Source organism: Meleagris gallopavo, chromosome 25 (assembly GCF_905368555.1).
Source record: "Meleagris gallopavo chromosome 25, MGAL_WU_HG_1.1, whole genome shotgun sequence".
Taxonomy (NCBI): Eukaryota; Metazoa; Chordata; class Aves; order Galliformes; family Phasianidae; genus Meleagris; species Meleagris gallopavo.
In genome coordinates, this window is record NC_139428.1 from 1,533,601 (window position 1) to 1,553,325 (window position 19,725).

Genomic DNA, 19,725 nt, shown 5'->3' on the forward strand with positions numbered 1-19,725 from the left:
GCAACAGCTGCACTGAACAGTAATGGAAGCAGATCTCCACAGAGTCAGCTCAGACCTTTCCGAAGCTGAACTTGCCAAGAAAGATGATGCCTGAACAGGTACAGATGCATTTCTGACATTTTGTTCAGCTCTCAAACTAGAAATGAATATAGTGAAACAGCACAATCTCTGTAAAGTACAAAACATCAAGTTACAGGGCAGCAGACAGACAGGACAGCAATAATGGGAGGACCCTCCTAAGCCACGAATTCTACATTTAGCGGGTTCCTGGCTGGGTTCATACTATGGCCCTAGTTCAAATGGACTGAGTACAAAAAAATACTTTGACCAATAATTAATTGAACTGGAAACAAACAGTCTACTAAAAAGCAATTCTTACTCTAGGTGCCAATGAGTCCTTAAAAGCAGGGAGGGGACTGGGGAGCTGCTCTTTGGCAGTGCTGCCAAGATCATTCGCGCTGCTCCATTTTTACTTTAGGAGGTCTCAGGAAGGTCCTGTTCTTCTTTTCTTTCTTGCCCTTTGTATTTGCCTGGAAATTTCTCCAGCTGTCCACACGACCATCCCGACTTTCCTGGAAACAAAAGAGAGGAAGTGGAAGGTTAACAACTGCAGGAGCCAGAGAGCAGATTTTGCATACTAGCTTCGAGAGATTGGTATCAATTTGCCCCTTATGCTGCACCCTGGCAGCCAGGACAGACAGACACCGAAAAGCCAAAGCAACAGATGCAGCACAATGGAGCCACAGGTGAGTTCACAAACACCAGTGTAAGCAATATGTTGCTTTCTTGTTTCAAAAGAAATGAGCTTGGGGTATGCAGGCCTGATTAGAGCATCCTGAATCCTCCTGAGAAGGGAAAAAAACAAACCTCATAAACCCAACCTATGATCCCTAAAGGCTGAAGGTTTCAGGACCGAACAAGTGCAGGGATGACTCACTTCACTGTGTGATCCACAAGCTCAAGTCCCTTCTGAATAAATATCTGTGCCTGCAGTAATGGTGCTGCACATAGGCTCAGCCACAACAGCTGTTCTCCTCCCTCTCATCATTCCTCTATGGCTGAAGGCATTGATCTAGATGACGGGACACAGTGCACACACAGTAAGTTTGCAGATGACACAAAAATCTAATGCTCCACTGAGACACCAAGGGGTCACGCTGCCATCCAGAGGGACTTTGACAAGCTGGAGAAAGTATCCAGTAAGAACTTAATGAAGTTCAGTGAGGAAAAGTGCAAAGCCCTGCCCTTGGGGAAACAACTCCAGGCATCAATATATGCTGGAGGTCACCCAGCATATCTTGTCCAGCTGGACAGGAGTTCTGCAGTGAAGGTCCTGAGGGTCCTGATGGATGCCACGTTGACCACAAGCAACACATCCTTGCCACATAGGTGGCTGAGGGTATCCTGGACTGCACTAGGAGCATTGCCAGCAGGCTAAGAGAGGTGATCCTTTCCCTCTGCTCAGCACTGATGAGGTCACATCTGAAGTGCTGCATTAAGTCCCAGGCTTCACAACAGAAGACAGAAATCAAGTTATTACAGAGAGTCCAGCAAAGGGCCACAGAGATGCTATGACTGGAACATCTCTCCTATGAAAGAAGGCTGAGACAGTTGGCTGGGACTGTTAAGCCTAGAGAAGAGAAAGCTCAGTTGGGGTACACATCAAGGATCTGAAGGGAAGGTGCAATGAAAACAGAGTAAGACTTTTCAGTGGTACCCAAGTGAAAGGACAGGAGGCAATGGGCACAGGCTGACACACAGGAGTTCTGAGTGGTAGGAAACACACAGTCCTCAACAAAAAGCTCGAGGTGGACCTGCTTGAGTAGGAAAGTTCACCTCCAGAGATCCCTTTCAACCTCGATTATTGCATGATAACACTTTTTTGAGGGATATGGCAACTTCTGTTCTAACCCTCTTGTTTCTTACAATTTGTTGGTAGAAGCCACTTTAGCTTGAAATTTCTGGGAAAGCAAATATTGGGTAGGGGGAAGGAGAAGAAAGCAGACTTTAAAACTTACTCCTTTTGGATACATCAAAACATGATTCAGCTCTCAAGGCTGATCCTATGAGGATCCAGCAGTACTGCAGAGCAACACATATAAGTCCTCAGGGTAAAGAAAAGGAGAGCTGACCAAAGAACATGCAGTGTTCAAGCAGGGACTAGAATCACCAGGAGCTGGTAACCATAGAAGAGTGAAGCAGAGGCACAGCACAGGCACCTTTGCAGACCTCTTTTTTTTGTGCATCACACTCATTCCTTTCAGATACACTGCAAAGGCAGCTACAGTCAGTACACTTTCTCCCATCTATGGCCACAAGCAGAAATAAACTTCTTATGCCTGTAGATTAGATGATCCATTTTGAACATTAGCACGTAGTTCTGATACTCTCTTCATATTTGTGGAGTTGTCACCTGCAAGGCTGGAGAAGACACTTGCAAGTGGAGAGGTTCAGCTGTTTAGGGGCAATATCAATAGCTCTGCAGTTCTCCTTTTTGGTACATCATTATTTGCTTATATTATGAGTTCACATTTCCTCAGCTTCTATCCTTTACTGCATCTGCAGAGCAGCAACACCCAACTTCTCCAACCACAATGACCACAGATCACAGAAACTTCTGCTAGCAACACTACCAGTGGCACACATTTCTCTACCTGGCACTGTGCACTCAACAAAATGCAGTCAGTTCAGTGTTTTCCAGGACACCCAGCTTCCTGTATCCATACGGTTCAGAATATGAACAGAGAAACTCTGCCCATTTAAGTCTCTGGAAAAATCCCAGCTGTCTGCTTCCCAAAGGATGCCAGCCCAGCACACACAACTCTCTCCCAGACAGATTGTTTTATCAAGGACTCTAGAACATAGCCTGGAATTAAGTTTGAAGGTAACTGAACAATCTAGCACATCCTTTCAGGAGGTCCTGCATGTGATTATTAAATTCTTTCCTGTCCACCCAGCCCTCCATGCCATAGAACTTGCCCTGTGGTGTGTAATAAAAGAAGACTTACAGGCTAGATCAGGTACTTTGGCAGACTCTAGCTGTCACCTAGAACAGCAGCGCAACAACCACAGAGCCACTTACAATACTTCTAGACCTTGAATACAGACTAGAAGGAGCAAAGGGAAGTAGCAATTATTTAGATCTTTGGTATTTGTAAGAAATAGAGATTCTCTAAGTGTTAGCAATCTGTTTGATAAGTACCAACCCAGCTCAAACCAGTGGTTGAACAGCTATGATTACCACCGGTGACTTGGGCTAAGAAGTAATTCCAATTTCCAACTTGGGCTAAGAATAAGATGCAGACAGAGTTGAAAAAAAATACTTCAACTTCATTTACAATACACCTGTTTCTAGAGAAGTGATATCAAAGCTCAATCAGATTTATGCCAAACCATTTCTATGACGTGGCTCTGGGCAGCCTGGTCTGGTGGTTGGCAACCCTGCAAACAGCAGGAGGGTTGAAACTCAATGCCCATTGTGGTCCTTTTCAACCCAGGCCATTCTGTGATGATGCTATGATTTCACTAAGCACATATCTAAATTAGCTTGAGCACCTGCCAACAAAAAAATCTCTCTTTTTGCAGAGGCATTTCCAGCAGCACAGCCAAGAATTGCTGAGGCCCATCCCATACGTGGCAATTCAGTTCAGCTGCTGATTACCTCAAAGTTCTTCTGCCATTCTCGTTCTCGTTTAGCCTTCTCCTGTGCTTCAATTTCTTCTTCTCTTTGTCGTTTCCTGGAAGGGAAGTCACAAAGAAGCTGTGAACCACAAGCACCTTCACTAAAGAAACACAGTGACACTCTCAGCGCATCTCTGAAAGCTCTTCCAATTTCTTGGCAAATTACAGTTCTTGTCAGTAAATATGCACAGCTTTGGCTGCACGGCAAAAAAACTGGTTTCAAAACTGAAAAGAGAAGAGGTGGTAACATGGCACCACTGAGAGCAGACACACATTTAATCAAATCAGTGAGTCATCTTCTCTTGTAAAGCGAGTTGGAATCCTGAGTAACTCTAGTGATAACTATCTAAAACTGCTCAGGGTACACATTTTGAGAAGTTAACAAACACATGAGCATGCAAGTAAGAGTGAGAAGGTTTTTTTCCTTAATTCTCATCTACAGAAGCCCTGTTCTGCGAAGTACAGCAACTACTCAGGCAACAGGTGATTGATTACAATCATACTTACCATGAGGTATTTCTGGCAATTAGTTAAAAATAAAAATCAACTGTTTGCATGCTAACAACATGTAAAACCATTTCATTGTTTCTGCTGGCCTCTACAGATTATATAAGCATAGTAAATGTATGTTAAGAACAGGAAGGAAAGTTTCCTATTTGCTTTCTTCAAGCACAGACATCAATACTCAATAAAGAACACGTGGAATCTACATCATCAGAAGAATCAGGCTTCATTCTGACAGGATCCTTGTTAACCTAATCCAAGGCTGTGCTTCCAGCAGTAGGTTGGACCAGATGACTCCCAAAGGTCAGTTCAAACACACACTTTCCTCAGATTCTCTAATTTCTAATCTTTTCCTAGGAAGTGTGAGGGGCAAAGCAGAGCCCGAGCTGCACAAGCAGGATGCTATTTGTACCTTTCATGCATTTCTTTAGCTTCTCTTTCTTTCCTCTTAATTTCCAGTTCAGCAAAGAGCTTCATTGTCTGTTTGTATACAGCCTGTTTGAACTGCAAAACACAAATCTGGTTTTAAAACAACGCACGTTAACACAGTTAGAGAAATCTGTTTTACAGAAGAATGGAAGAAGCATAAAAAGCCTCATGTCCTGCATTGAGAGCAGTGCATAGCAGAGATGTAGGAGATGGTATAAAACACCATTTCATTTTCATTTGTATTCATCAAGCTCTGCCTAAATTGAACTTCATTTCAAGCTCTCTTATTTTTTCCATTGAGTTCTGCAATGCCATAATATTTGGCATATTAAAAAAGGCTAAATTGTCACTGTATAGATGGTAATTTCCCAGCAGACCTCCTTGATGTGTTGTAACAATCCAGCCCTGGCTTTCCAGTGGAAAATATCACTATAATTAAAACAAACTTCATTATTAAAGAACAGCAAAAGACCTTTGAAAATCAATGCAAAATAAGACCATTATTGGGATGATGCCAAGAGGGAAAAAACAATTCATAGGAAAAAAAAAAAAAAAGGGTGAATTTGTAAGACTAATTTGTTGCAGAACAGCAAATCTATCCTTAAAACAGCAATTCTAACCTATATGCAAGAAACAGCCCAAACAACCCTTCCTACAAAATGTCCCTAAAAGCACATTTTAGACACGCTGCAATGGGTTCTATGTGAGCCCCTGCTGGCAGAAAGAATGCCACAGCTCCAGCACTCAGAACACAAAATGAACTTCAATTCAAAAAAGAGTGTATGATGGACAAGAATGATGCCTTGCTTCTAGGAAAGAACTGGATATTTTGATCTACATAATATCATAATGCATTTCCTCTTTACGCTACAGTCAAACTACTTCCAGAATGGATATAACTCAATGGATGGAACTTCTGCAGTCACTTACAACTTATTCTTCTGAAAGCAGAAAGACTTACAACACTCAAACAGCCAAAGAAATGTCTGCATACTGGTTTTGATTCTCGTTTCTCAGAATACATTCTGTACTCCTCAGTCACTCTGAAGCACAACTTACAACTTCAGGATCATCTTCTTCTACATTGGGAGGTTTTCCATCCTTCTTCAATTGCTTCTTTTTTTCTTTCACCTAAAGATTAAGAATGAAAGTAAGAGCCTACAAAGTTTTACACAGCTCCCCTAACTGTATCTAAGTAGCACTGTGTTCTGTTTGAAGCACTTTGGATGACCGTAAGTTCTTGATTTGATCTATGTTTTATTTTACATCAAAATCTCCTGGCCTTCAGCCCAAATATACACACCATCGCTGTCATGTGAACTGCAGTCATCAAAAATAACACATTAGATACTATTCATCCAACATACTCCCCTTCTCTTTTTTGTTAGTTTGTTTTTAAGGTACATTTACATCCAACCTGTACAATCCAAACTAGCAGGAAGTTTATTTTGCATTGCAATACTAGAAACATTAACAATAACAAGCAGAACATAAAGTTGCCTTGATTTACAGCATCTGAGTTCTCCCATATCAGCTTGTTACGTATGGTCTGCTCATATTACTCAACTAACTTCTTGACCATTGCAATCCAAGCTCCTTTCCTTATCTTATAGGTCAAGTTTTTCCCCAAAACTTCCCAGTCTTCAGCTTTCACCACCTATTATCTTCCACCTACACAGATCTGAACTGCATCGTTCATTCACAGACTCGAAAAAACTATTTAGGTCAGATCTTGTGGTTTGACCTAATTATTTCAAGTACTGAATTTCACTGAGCTCAACTGCAGCCTTGGACAAAGCACAATTGTTGGAGCCTTGAGAAGCTCAGTCCACCTGCACAGCTGCATCATGAGTTTTGTTTTAATGTTTTAATGACCTAAACACACAGAAGATATACAAAAAATCAAATTAAGAACAGTTTATGGAATACTTACAGTATGTTCCACATATTCTTTTCCTGCCTGTATCACATCCAAGGCCCTCTTCTTTTGCTCCTGATCTAGCAGCAACTTGTATGCTTTATCTACAGCTAAAAAACAAGTACCAACATTAATAGCACCAGTAGTCACATTCAAAAGGCATCACAAGATTGCTACTTTGTAGGGTTTTGAGGTGTTTTTTTTTTCTTTTTTTTTTTTCCCCTATTACATCCAGGTGATTTCATGATCAGTCAAATGAGATTTGAGCTGTGGTAGTGTCAGAGTGTCAGACACCTCTGGACTATGTAGGGTTAAAGCATCAATCCTACCAAATGATTTAGTTACAAGGTATGAGGTTAAGGTTGAGGTTGGCAATGCTTCTGAAATTATTTTATTACTATTGTACAGTCTTTGAGTAAAATCTAATGCACAGAATAAACAGGTTTTTTTAAACTATCCTGAAGCCCAATGGATGAGTTTGTCCCACTGCAAACTAACAATAACACCATTACTGCCACCTAGTGAAATGCTGCTGCTGAAATGCCAACCAAATGCCACCATCTGCTTCTCTCTCATCTAAGACACCTTTGCAACAATTCTGTCCTTTGGTGGGGCCCCAGACCTCACAAGCATTTAAACAGCTACAGAAAAACAGCAGTCCAACTACTACCACACTGCAGCTCAGAAAAGGCTGAGGGTCAGTAGCACAGACTTACCTTCAAATGCCTTCTGAGCTCTATCTGCATCATCTTGATTTTTGTCTGGATGTACCAATATTGACAGCTGCAAAAGAAAGAATCTTGCCATCAAGATCCTTGTAAAAGAGAAAAGACTACTTCAGTGTTTTCTGTGAGAGGAGAGAACAGCTCAGACAGGAGGAATCGGAAGGGATGACATCCCTTTGTGTACAGGCAAATCAGCTGACAACAAGGTAGACTAAACATCAGTAAAAGTTTATAATGGCTTCTCACTGAAAACCAGGTCCAACTTCTGTAATGAGAAGGCTAAGAAAAGTTTGGGCCACGCAGCCATACAAACACCTTTCAGCCTAGTAGCACAGGGCTGACATGAACCACTTGTTCACATGAGTTTCAAAGTCTTGGTCTTAAAAAGAAACAAATCTACAAAGACCATCCTCAGCCATGGTTTACCTCTTGTTCTACATCTCCCGAGAAGTCCTCCAGGATCTCTAAAGTTATTCAAATACTAAACCACTTAAAATGATGTGTACATTTTTTCCTTAGACTCCTTCACAGAAAGTTAAGCAGTCTCTGCAGAGCAGTCAGGACACTGATCACTAGCATCTTTAGAACAGCCTGAAAGCAACAAGAAAGCACGTGTTCCTTATTTTTCCCATCTTTAAAGGATGAGAACACTCTAAAAGTTTCTCCACACAGCATTCTTTCCCCACACCTTTTATTTTTGTCACTGTTAGCCAGACTCTCTAGTTTATCTACACCTTTCCTACTATGATGTTGAAAACACTGCACTGGTGAACATAAAATATCCACTTCCTGACCTCTACCCATGATACTTGCTGGTTCATAGAAAAAGGTTTTCCTCCTGTTCCCAAGAACAGCACAGTGCTCATTTACTCTGTGACCTGCAATAGCCAGTATCCTTTTCCTTCTATTGGCTGTTCCACGTTCTGCAATTAGGCATTTGATTTCTTCAATTAATAATTCCACACTCTGATTTCATTCCATCACTTTGACTTCAAAACACTTCTCTGCAGTATTTTATCAGCATAAAGCTAAGACTGCCATGTTCATCAATAAGCAAAATTGAGAACTCAGCAACAGACTGAAAGGTTATCCTTCCATTCCCCATGAATAAGCATAGAGCACCTGCCACCACCTCAGCAAGTATGCTCCTTCTTCGGGACAAGAGAGCTGCTAGCTGTCTAAAGTCAGATATTCATGTCTACAGCACAAATTCAGATGGCAAGATGCAGCCCTCTGAAAATTGCATCTTTCTGCTGCATGCATTTCTGACCATGCATTTCTCCTGCAGGTTTGCAGCAGAATAAGTCTGGAATAATGTTTCCTGTGTTGCAAGGAGCAATGAAGAAGAGCCACTGAGGAGGGCTGCTGCTCTCTCTGGTAGCCCAACCACAAAAAAAAAAAAAAAAAAAACTGGTGAAATTCTTAGGGAAATCTCAAAAATAAATACTTCTGGATCAAAGGTAATGTATTTAAGAGAAATACATTTTCACAGATCTTAAATTTCTGTCAAATGTTGACCTCCTCTTCGGACTAAACTTCAATACACCGCTTACATGTGGGCATTTCAGTTCAGTCACACGTTTTACAAAGCAGCACACCATGCACAGACCAGGCATCCTTCTGCAGCTTTCCCCTCGTGGATACAAAGATTGTTCTACATGTTTCTTCACAAAATAGCTACTTGTCTCTACCCAAATACAAGTTTTCTACTGCTTTCCCCATTCCTAAGCACAGTTGCACAATCTCTGCAGAGCTCCTAGTTTTCATTTCAGAAGCTTCACATGCAAAAGTCAAATACCTGTCGAAACCTTTTCTTTATTTCTTCATCTGTGGCTTCAGGATCCATCTGCAGAACCTAAAAAAGATCACAACAACAGAGCAAATTCAATGCTATGCCCCACATTTCAGGTTCCTGGCAGCAAGCTCTGAATACTTGGTTCATCAGCATAGAGGCACAACATCAGAAAGCTCACCCCAATAGGGAGCTGCTTCAGGATATGAGTTTTCACCTAGCAAAACAGAGACATTTTAAGGGACAGCATATTTGGGACATTCTACTTTAAGCAATGCTATATTTCTTTGAGTATGCCAGAGCCCTTTCCACACTCTAATCTCGTACAGACAGCTGCCATCCCTAAATAGCCACCTTTGGTCCAAACCTTCAACCAAATCTGGTATTTAGTTCAGTAGAAACAGAAGCACATCATGGCTTTGGGACACTGTCAGACAATTTGTAACTGAGAACAGTGGGCAAGAAGCACATTATTTCGTAAGAATTTATTGATTTTGTCTGTTAGCTTTTGAAAGATGGAAGAGTTTTACTGTTTGGCTTCCATGAAGAAGCTTACAGCTCGTTTTTCTTTAGGGATGCAACGAACTCACAAAAAATGTTTAGGAATTGTTCTGTGAATCAATTTACTAACAGAAGCACTAAGCAACAACTGAACTTACTCAGCATGGATACACACTGGTCTGACACTAAGAATCTGGAAATACAAAACACTTTTTTTGCAGAAAAGCTACAGCCTACTTTTAAACGGCTTCTGTAATTTGCTCTCCAAGTCAAGTATTGAGGATGTACACAGATCCAAACACTGCAAAGTGAATCTCCTGAATGATCAGCCTTAAATTTGGGCTATGAAAAGCACCTGAGTCTATTAGAAAAACAGACAGGGATGAGATCAGGAAAGAACTCTTGTTTAGTGGATGAGAAACAGAGCACAAGCCAGCAACGTGCACTCACAGCCCTGACAGCAAATCACATCTTGAGCTGCATCAAAAGGACTGGAGCTAACAGGAGAGGTGAAAAGAAGCAATTGCCCCCAACTACAGCACTACATTCAGCTCTGAGGCCCCAGCATAAGGACATGGACCTGTTGGGGCAGGTCCAGACAATGCCATGAGGATGCTCAGAGGGCTGAAACACCTCTCCTGTAAAGAGGGAGGTGGGGTTAGTTCAGCCTTGAGAAGCAAAGGCTCTAGAAGACCTCATTTTGACCTTTCAATTACCTACAAAAAAATCTGGGGAGGGACTCTTTATTAGAAAGTAGCTATATGACATGGGGTAATAGCTTTAAATTGAAAGAGGGGAAGATTTAGATTAGATATTTGGAAGAAATTCTTCATCATGAAGCACGCGAGACCCTGGCACAGGATGCCTCAACCCTGGAGGTGCTCAAGGCCAGGCAGCACGCGGCCCTAGGCAGCCTCATCTGCAGGGGGCAACCAGCCCATGTGCTGCATCAAAGGGCAATGTAATTTGGCAGAAAATAAACTCCACTGCATTTCAGCTTGTCCTCAGATATCAGAGGGGCTGGGGACAGCTGAACATAGATTCTGAGCAATGCCCAACCCAGTGCTTTAAGTTTGGTCACAGAATTTCCATGATTATGGATTCACAGGCAGCACAGTGCCCAATTCATCTAGCAGCATCCAAATGGGTTCCATGGCCACTCGAAGAGTTTGAGCCATGCCCAGACTAAGAACTCTCATAGCTAGATTAGTGAATTGTGCAGTTCATTAAAGCAACAGATTACAGGTTATTTTGGATTGCTGGTAATAAACACACTTGTCTGCAAAGTATGAGAGGTTAACCAAGAATGGGAATAACAGAAATTACTTTGCCTCCCAGGGAAGCACTCAGCATTACTGAGTGTGCAAGTCTTACCCAAGAAGCATCCCTATGGAGGGGAATGGTGGCTCAGCCTGTTGACTGAACCTAAAAGTAAGAGATGGTCCACATCTGACATCTGATGGCATCTTCCCTGACATTCTCCCTCTTTTAAGCCATTTTTATGCTATTTTTTATTTTACAGGTAGAGCTTGTCACTTCAGTCACACATACTCTTGTTTATTCTTGGTGTAAAGTTATCTCACTTTGCTTTTAAAGACATAAGCTAAAAAAAAAAATAATCAGAGTGCAAGCTCAGTAAGGGGCAGTTGCACCTCAGGAAGAAGTAGCTTTTGGGATGAAGGTACGTTTTGGTATTACAATACACATATAATGAGCAAAGTTCATCAAAGGACAGCATTTAGTCAAAAAACAATGGCAGACTTTTGGCCTGGAGGCTGCAGGTAAGCAGTTTGGCACTACCAAGTCCCCATCCCAGCACTGCTCTTCTTAGGAGTCAGTATACCAGGTTCTCCTGATGCTGCCAACCTCTACAGTTGCCCTGGGAGGCACTACAGATCACAGAACTTGGCTGCAGTGTCTGTACTCTCTCCACACTCTGTGCCATTTAATGGACTCCTGCAATACCAGCTACACTCTGCTTCTGGACCCCTGTGACCAATTCTGTACCTTAGTTTGCAAGTCACCTATAGCAATTGTTCCACACCATGGCACAGGGTTGGAACTGAGTGGGCTTTAAGCTTCCTTCCAACCCAAGCCTGTGATTGCATGAATACCCAGAACACCACCACAATTGTTCTCTTCATTGTTTTCCATTTAAGATTTTAACAGATTGCAACTGGAACAGCACAATACAACACGCAAAGGAATTATCCAACTCCCAGTGACTCCTCCAGGATTGCTCTCTGGTATAAGTGGGAGTCTCTCTATCCTTCCATGCACAGAAGTTCAGTGGGATGAACACCCAAAATAAAGGACAATCAGAAATGCTGAGTCAACAGTGGTCAGAAGAGAACCTGACAGCATGCCACCTGTTATGATATCACTCACAAAGTATTTAGTATTACTCTGTCAAATCTCCCAGTGCTGTTAAACAGGAGAAGCATGCCACAGAACACAATTTCTTCCTGCCATTAAGAGAACAAGCACATATATACTATCTTTCCTCCTGCACTGTAATACATGTTCAGAAACGTGTATCTTTCTGACAATTGGCCTCTTTTCAGAAAGAAACACTCAGTAAATCTGAAATTGGGTGTGCTAAGTCAGACAGGAGAATATGTTCAGACTGACCTCAAAAGGATTCAAGTTGAAATAGGAAGATCCAGGTCGGGTCAGCCTGTCAATTTGGTTTTTTGATGTTAAAACAGAGTCACGCTTTTCAATTTGTTTTACCTGCAGAACAAAAGACACTCTTATTAACCAACCATAACAACATGCTTACCTGCCTTCCTATGTGACAGCCATACCAACTGTTATCATTCCGCGCTATAACTCACAACACCTCTTACTCATCCCAGGCCTGTAGTTACTCAAGCATTAGCAGGACATTTTTCAGTGTTTTCAACTCTTTGAAAGGGCAGATAACAGCAGGACAAGGGGAAGTGGTTTAAAATTGAGGGAGGGAAGATTGAGGTTGGATGTCAGGGGGAAGTTCTTGATAGAGAGAGTGGTGAGGTGCTGGAACAGCTGCCCAGAGAGGCTGTGGATGCCCCGTCCATCCCTGGAGGTGTTCGAGGCCAGGCTGGATGGGGCCCTGGGCAGCCTGGGCTGGTGTTAAAGGTGGAGGTTGGTGGCCCTGCATGTGGCAGGGGGTTGGAGATTCATGATTCCTGAGGTCCCTTGCAACCCTAGCCGTTGTGTGATTTCTACAGCATGACAGTACTTTCAGCATCATCTTTTAGCTGTGAAAGAAATCTAGAAAGCACTTCTGCCTTTGTCTTCCACGGCTTGCTCAGCAGCTGTGCCTTTTTGCCCTCACTTCACTCCTACACTTTGCCAGTACCGTCATCCCGATACCTTGGATACCAACTGCACGGCTGCTTTTAACCCAGCGCTATTAGGAGAGACAATGAACGCCATCACATCATTGCAAGCAAGCAAAAACATCCCACTTGGGCCATTTTTTTTCAGCAGCGCAGTTTTCCTTTCGATCCTCACCCTGTTAACCCAACGCAAACCCGCCCTCGGCTCTCACTATTCACCTTTAGGGGAAGGAACACGCAGGCAGGGCTCAGTGAACCAACCCGAGGGACGCACAGAGAACTGCGCTGGGTTCCCCTCTAGCTCCTCCGGCCGCAGGGTAACAGCAGCTGGGCTCGGAGCTGACAACAGAGCCGGTGGTCTGCGGGGATTCATCGAAGCGGGCCGGAGGAGCTGAGGGCGGAGCTGAGAGCAGCGCTCAGAGCCCCACACGCCCGCAGCGCTCACCCGCCCGAGCCCCTCCGCGCCGCCTCCGCCCGCCCCCACGCAGGCTCCGCTCCGCCCGCCAGGCCCCGGCGCCGCCGGTTAGGCCGCGGCGAGCCGTCAGCGGGCAGACGGAGCTCTGGAGAGCGCGGCCGGATTCGCGCCCCCGCCGCTGCCTACGGCCGGCCGCCGGTACCTCGCTGTAGAAGGTGAGGAACGCCTCCTCGGCGGCGCCCCCCGCCCCGCGCTCCTCCGGAGCCGCCATCGCCAGCACCACGTGACGCCGCGCGCACGCGCGAAACCGACCGAGAAGGCGGCGGCCCCGGCACGTGACCGCGGCGGCGCGTCGTGGTAACGGGGAGGGTGGAGAGGCGGGAGCAGCGCGTGCGCAGTCGGGCTCTTCCCGCTCGGCGGGGTTGGGCGCGGTGCCGGCGCTCCAAGGGCAGGCGGACATGGCGGCCGTGTTGGCGCTGCGGGGCGGCCTGCGCGGGGCCCTCCTGGCGCAGCAGCAGCAGCGCGCCTGGAGCTCGGGCTCGGGCGCCGACCAGGTGCGTGCGGGGCGGGGCGGGGCGGTGCGGTGCTGGGCGAGCCTGCGGGGCGCGGAGCTCAACGCCTCGTTTCCTCGCAGCTGGGCGAGCTGGGCAAAGGCGCCGGGAAGGGCGGCGGTGGCGGCGGCTCCATTCGCGAGGCCGGAGGGGCTTTCGGGAAGAAGCAGGCGGCCGAGGAGGAGCGTTACTTCAGGTGAGCCTCCGGACCCCCGGCGGGACGCCGTGCGCGGTCGCGCCGTGCCGAGCCCACCCCGCTGTGCTCTGTTACAGGGAGAAGGAACGGGAGCAGCTGGCGGCCTTGAGGAGGCACCACGAAGAGGAGATCGATCACCACAAGAAGGAGATCGAGCGGCTGCAGAAGGAGATCGAGCGGCACAAGCATAAGATCAAGAAGCTGAAGGATGATGACTAAGCTGCTGCTGCTGGGTGTTGTTTGCCTCTGGTGTAAAACAGCCGTGCAGGCTGCGTGCTTTGGCCAAAGTTATCCACGTGTGTTGTGTTATACTGTGGTCGGCAGCAATGTCAAATAAACTGCTCAGTGGCTCTTCTGTTCAGTAACTGGTTAATGAGGGGGCAAAAAAAAAATCTGCTGTTTGGTTGTAAGTATCGTAGATTCCTAGAATGGCCTGGGTTGAAAAGGAGCACAATGATCATCTAATTTCAACCCCCTGCTGTGTGCAGGGTCACCAACTAGCAGCCCAGGCTACCCAGAGCCACATCCAGCCTGGCCTCAAATGCCTCCAGGCATCCACAACCTCCTTGGGCAACCTGTTCCAGTGCGTCACCACCCTCTGTGTGAAAAACTTTCTCCTAATATCCAACCTGAACCTCCCTTCTCTTAATTTAAAACCGTGCCCCCTCATCCTATCACCATCCACCCTCATAAACAGCTGTTCCTCCTCCTTTTTATACACTCCCTTGAACATCACTGCTTTCTGTAAAGTTTGTTTATTTGAAAGAAATGTCCACTGGTGCTCAGTGTGCTGAATTCCCATAAAGATGCAGGCAAAGGGTGAGGGGCAAAGAAATAGTGACTGAGGGAGTGCTGTTCACAAATGAAACTGCTCTGAGCAGCCACCCGCTGCAGGGAGCATCTTGACGTGCAGTTCTGTCATTGCACTCAGCAATCAGTGCCATAAACAGAGGAAGGCCCTGTGCTAAGTCCCAGAGAGCCCACTTGTGGTAGTGCAGATTTCTGGAGCAAAGCAGCAGGGAGCAGCCTGCTTTGTCCATAGGTGGTGTTTTCTGCAAAGGCTTTTTTACTGAATGGTTTTCTCTGTCTCCCATTCTTTATCCAAGTCTCTTCCAAAAAGGATGGATTGAGTTGAATCTTGTACAGGTTTGGTCACTTTTCAAAGTGTGATACAAGGAAACAGCAATAGAAGGTACAACATGATAGCTGCTGAAATGGTGTAGCCCTGAGCCCTGGGAAGTGAAGTATATACAATAAGAACGGACAGATATGCAAACAGGCTTTTCTGCCTCACCTTTGCTGCCTTGCCTGTTAACTTTTGCCCTGTAGCTTCTGCAGAAGCCACCCTGCATTGAAGTATGTCTAACTGGAGTGTGGTGATGAAGCTGGACTGGGCATCGTGTGTGTGGAGCTGTCATTTCTGAAAGCAGGAAGCAAAGCAGAGCCTTCCATACAGGAGGTGCTTTGAGAAGGGTGCAGATACCTGTTGGACAGCATCACACTTTCTCTGGTGGTAACACAGACAGTCAGCTGTTCTCCCATTGAATTGCTTTCACCAGGACAACCATTTCCAGAGTGGATGATGGTAGCACTAACAAAGAGCAATGTGCCCTTAAACTCCTGTTTAGTGAAAGTGCAATCCAGCTGTCTTGAGGGTACTTTATTTTCAATTGAGGCTGATTAATCTGAGCCAAAAGCATTAATATCTTCTCCCTTCCCCATCTCCCTGGTAAAATGAAACTTAATGGTAAGCAGTATACTTACCAGCCTCAATTTTTACTCCTTTCCTCCTGAATTTGTGAGCACATTGGCTTTCCTCATAGGCTGCGGAGTCACTGGTACAAGTGCAGAACAATTTCTTGGCATTGTGGCTACAGTGGACAATGGAATAGCTGAAAGAAGCACTAGGACAGCATTATACTCGAATGTGGGCACATTCCATTCTGACATCCCAGACAGGTGAAGACTGTAAGCTATGCAAAAGTGCTGAAGATGTATGGGAGGTGTGGCAGGAAGCACTATGTGGGATCATTTGGATGATCTGGATTCATTGCTGTTTTACCTCTGAAGTTCTGCTGTGCCTTATAAACACCATCCGGATCAGCAGCAAAGCCCCTGCCCAGGTGCACTTTGTGGTAGATGGGATTTGCTGGGAGGTGGTATGAATATTCTGATGTGGATCCCTATCACCTACCATGGCCCTGGGAGATGTGTTACAAACTCTGAAGTTCCCTGTAGCAACAGTAGCAATACCAGATCTGTTGATGAAGGTTAAAGAAATTTGCTTTAATGTTTTCAGGCAATTAATTCTGATGCTGAGTGGCCAACACCTGCAGCCTGAGACCTGTAAGCTGCAAGGATGGTGCAGGATGGCCTCCAAAACTGCAGCCGTGGTATCGGCCACAGAAGGGCTTCCTCTATTGCTCTGGGATGGCCAATAGCATGAATAGCCCTCCCTTCTGTACAAAAAGGAAAGGATTATTTCCCTTCCTGCCAGCACTGATACATCCTTGTTATTCTACTGACCCCCAGGGTTGGACTGAGCCTACTTACAATACCCTAATGCTCAGCAGCCACCTACAGCATGCATTCAAGAAGAAAAAGCTTTGATTCTTAGGGCAGCCTTCGCATCCAATGAGACACATATCAATCCATTCCCCCAAACCCTCTGTCCTTACCTTGCTCCTGTAGTTCATTGCCCAACACCACTGCAGAAGCTGGGTGACAAGGATGAAAGTGACAAGGTATAAAAGCCTGAAACCATGAGTTCAAATTGGCAGGACCTCCTCTCTTCACTTTTGGTTGAAAAAAAGCATTAAACGGAGTTTTTTGCCCTTGCTTTTTTTTCCCAATTTATTTTTCTTCTTTGCTAAAGACCCTGAGTGTTTAGTATGCTTTTTCTTTTTAGTGCAAATTATCCACGTTGTCCCGTTTGGTCACTTTGTCCCTTTTTGTCACAGTAGTCCTCTAGAGCAGACAAGGCAAATGAGATATGACAAAGCAAATACTTTTTCTTGTAATCAGAAGCACTGGCTCAATGCAAGACAAAATGAGCTTGTATGTTAAAAAATAACACAGTAATAACAGCAGCATTGCCCCTCACTCAGTGTATGAGAAGTTTCCTGGAGACAGGCAGGTGCACAGCACATTACCCTTAATAGGTACACTAATAATCCATCATAATAAAATATCTAAAGCACTGGAAAAACGTCCTACTTGGTGTGTGTGTTAACATGTCACATGCACGCTACAGCAGAAGCAACTGTTACCTTGCTACCAATATGGAAATAAAGCAATTTCACTGCAATCCTGGAAGAGAAGTGGTAAAGTGATGGGAACAGGCTGAATTTCAGCAAAACTCAACCCTTGGCTATTAAGAAAACAGGAAAATCTCAGCAGGTGGCAGGGTAAATACATACAGCTGCTGGAAAGCCTGTCCCTTTGCAGAGGAGGGAATAATGCTCACCTCACTTCTTTGCCAGTATCCCCAGCACTCCCAGTTGCTCAAAGAATCAGAAATAAAAAGGGCAGCCTCACTGCCAGGAGCTGTGCTGTCAGCACTTCATGCTCAGCTACTGGCTGCAGGGACACCACAACTGCGTGAGCGTCCACGAGGCAGCAGAACTTGTTGCTGCCTTCCCAGACCTGTGCAAGTTCACTCTCTGCAGCAGAACTTCACACTTTCCTTGATTCAAAGATGCTGTTTGTCCTGACTAAATCAGGTCTTGTATACTGGTAGTTTCTGTAGCACTTGTACAGACAGACCTGTAACATCATTCCAGGAGTGTCTAGCAATAAATAAGTTTAAAATTACTCTTTGTTCCAGAACACCTGAAGCTTCCTTACAGTCTCAGCTTGTTGTTTTGCATTGGACCAACCTACTGCCTTCAGGACACAGCTTGCTCCTGGCCAAAGGTATTCCATGTACAGAAGATAGGAAAAAAATGGTATCCACTGACACTTGCTGAGCATTTACAAAGACCAGTGAGTGTGAGCATACTGAAGTGGTAGGTGGTGCATTTCAGCAGTGATGCCATCACAGCAGCTGTGAAACGCTGGGTCACCTCTACTGATGTGCAGATTTTTATGAGAGTGGCACACAGGTTTCTGTTCATCTCTGTTGAAAATGTAGTTAATGGTGGTGGCTACGCTGAAAAATGGTGTTCTGTGACTGAGAATTTGCTCTATCAAATAGTGTTATTGTGCTCTTTGTTAAAGTTCCCGTGGAAATAAATAGGAGGCATTACTTTCAGAGCAACCTACGTACAAGAAGAACACATCTGATTTCACATCAGAATTTGGTCAGGCCAGGTAACAGCCAATGTACGTGCAGTCTGCAGCACACAGTAGATGATTTTTATACTGTTTTTCTCAGAATAACAATAATCCTATTGTCGTGTGAAACAAAGCTCATAGACCTCGTCATAGAAAAAAAATCCAAACAACCAGACTGCTTGATGGAAGCACTGTTGGAACAGAAATGGTTTATGTTCCATATTACAGAGAAAAAGTAATAGTGCCAGATCCTGTTAAGGAATGTGTGGTAGTCATCTGGTAGCTTAAAAGTTAATCCATGTTTAATTCCCAATTCTGCCTTATGAACACCAGATTGCTAATGGTGTATATTATTAAACTATTGGCAGGAAAAAAATAGCATGCAAAACAAACAAACAAAACATGCTGAAGTTCTGTGCCAGCAAGGACCTGTTAAGCTTAACCTCAAATCAATATGGATTTGGGAGATGAAATGAGAAACAAAAAAAAAAAACATACTACCTGAACCCACAACCTGCTACTGCTTACAGCTGTCTGTGCAGAATTAATTGCCCAAGAGGGACTTGGGAAATGCCAATGCAGAACAGATGAGAAAGTGTTAGCAATGCCTTCAAGGCTTTTATTTTGACAATTAGTACAATAGGAATGTTCCTGCTGCAAGATATGGTAGTGCTCAATAAGTGACAATACTGCCTCGTCAAAAAGCACTCTTCCTCAACCAGTGAGTATTTTGTTGTAATCTCATTATGCTCAGTCTTCTAGTGTAAAGGGTTTATGTCAATGGAAGAGTTTCGCAGGACATTTCTGAAGCACCAGAGGAGAGTCGGATGTTCAGATCCCTCAATTCCTCTTTATTTTTGTGCTGTGACAATTCCTTAAGCATATTGCTGACTCCCAGTCAGATGAACTGCTGATCAACTTAAAGGATGAGGTGGTAATTGCACCCCTTGCAGCTCTATGCCATGAGAGACCCCACGGTCAAGACTGGAAATGGAAAGCAGCACAGAGTTCACATGCAAAGTCGCAGCTCCACCCATGAACACCAAGCAGACTCAGCAAGGCACAGAATTGTAGGGGTTGAAAATGACATCCGGAGATTATCATAAAGTCCAACGTTCCCACTAAAGCAGGTTCCCTAAAGTAGGTCACACAGATAGGCATCCTGATGGGTCTTGAACATCTCCAGTGAAGGAGACTGCTCCACTCCTCCTCTTCGGGCAGCCTCTTCCAGCTCTGACAGTAAAGAAGTTCTCTGAATTAGCACTTGTGTTCCAGTTTCTGTCCATTGCCCCTTGTTCTTTTGCTTCATGACACTGGGAAGAGCCTGTCCCCATTGACTTGGCTCCTGCACTTTAGATATTTATGGACAGCAATAAGTCCCCTCTCAGCCTTCTCTTCTCAGACTGAGTATTCCA

General features: G+C 44.7%; 2 protein-coding genes across 2 annotated transcripts; one reads left to right on the forward strand and one right to left on the reverse strand.

The window, feature by feature from the left end:
- Nucleotides 1-407: 407 nt before the first annotated feature.
- Nucleotides 408-13,643, reverse strand: DNAJC8 (DnaJ heat shock protein family (Hsp40) member C8). The gene is made up of 9 exons (XM_085208681.1): nucleotides 13,491-13,643; nucleotides 12,182-12,283; nucleotides 9,056-9,112; nucleotides 7,249-7,315; nucleotides 6,548-6,642; nucleotides 5,674-5,745; nucleotides 4,598-4,689; nucleotides 3,662-3,737; nucleotides 408-572 (listed from the first exon to the last, which is right to left on the reverse strand). The coding sequence occupies exons 1-9, from the start codon at nucleotides 13,557-13,559 to the stop codon at nucleotides 450-452; spliced, it is 753 nt and encodes a 250-aa protein (XP_085064807.1). The 5' UTR covers nucleotides 13,560-13,643; the 3' UTR covers nucleotides 408-449.
- A 19-nt stretch (nucleotides 13,644-13,662) lies between these two features.
- Nucleotides 13,663-14,390, forward strand: ATP5IF1 (ATP synthase inhibitory factor subunit 1). Its single transcript, XM_085208682.1, has 3 exons — nucleotides 13,663-13,842; nucleotides 13,923-14,035; nucleotides 14,113-14,390. Exons 1-3 carry the CDS (start codon nucleotides 13,747-13,749, stop codon nucleotides 14,252-14,254), a joined length of 351 nt encoding a protein of 116 aa, XP_085064808.1. The 5' UTR covers nucleotides 13,663-13,746; the 3' UTR covers nucleotides 14,255-14,390.
- The last annotated feature ends 5,335 nt before the right edge of the window (nucleotides 14,391-19,725 follow it).

Coding starts and splice junctions, on each gene's coding strand:
- DNAJC8 (XM_085208681.1), bottom strand. CDS start 13,559: ATGGCGGCTCCGGAGGAGCGCGGGGCGGGGGGCGCCGCCGAGGAGGCG. Junction 12,284..13,490: donor TCCTCACCTTCTACAGCGAG/GTACCGGCGGCC, acceptor TTTGTTCTGCAG/GTAAAACAAATTGAAAAGCG. Junction 7,316..9,055: donor TAAAGAAAAGGTTTCGACAG/GTATTTGACTTT, acceptor TTTCTTTTGCAG/CTGTCAATATTGGTACATCC.
- ATP5IF1 (XM_085208682.1), top strand. CDS start 13,747: ATGGCGGCCGTGTTGGCGCTGCGGGGCGGCCTGCGCGGGGCCCTCCTG. Junction 13,843..13,922: donor CGGGCTCGGGCGCCGACCAG/GTGCGTGCGGGG, acceptor GTTTCCTCGCAG/CTGGGCGAGCTGGGCAAAGG. Junction 14,036..14,112: donor GAGGAGGAGCGTTACTTCAG/GTGAGCCTCCGG, acceptor GCTCTGTTACAG/GGAGAAGGAACGGGAGCAGC.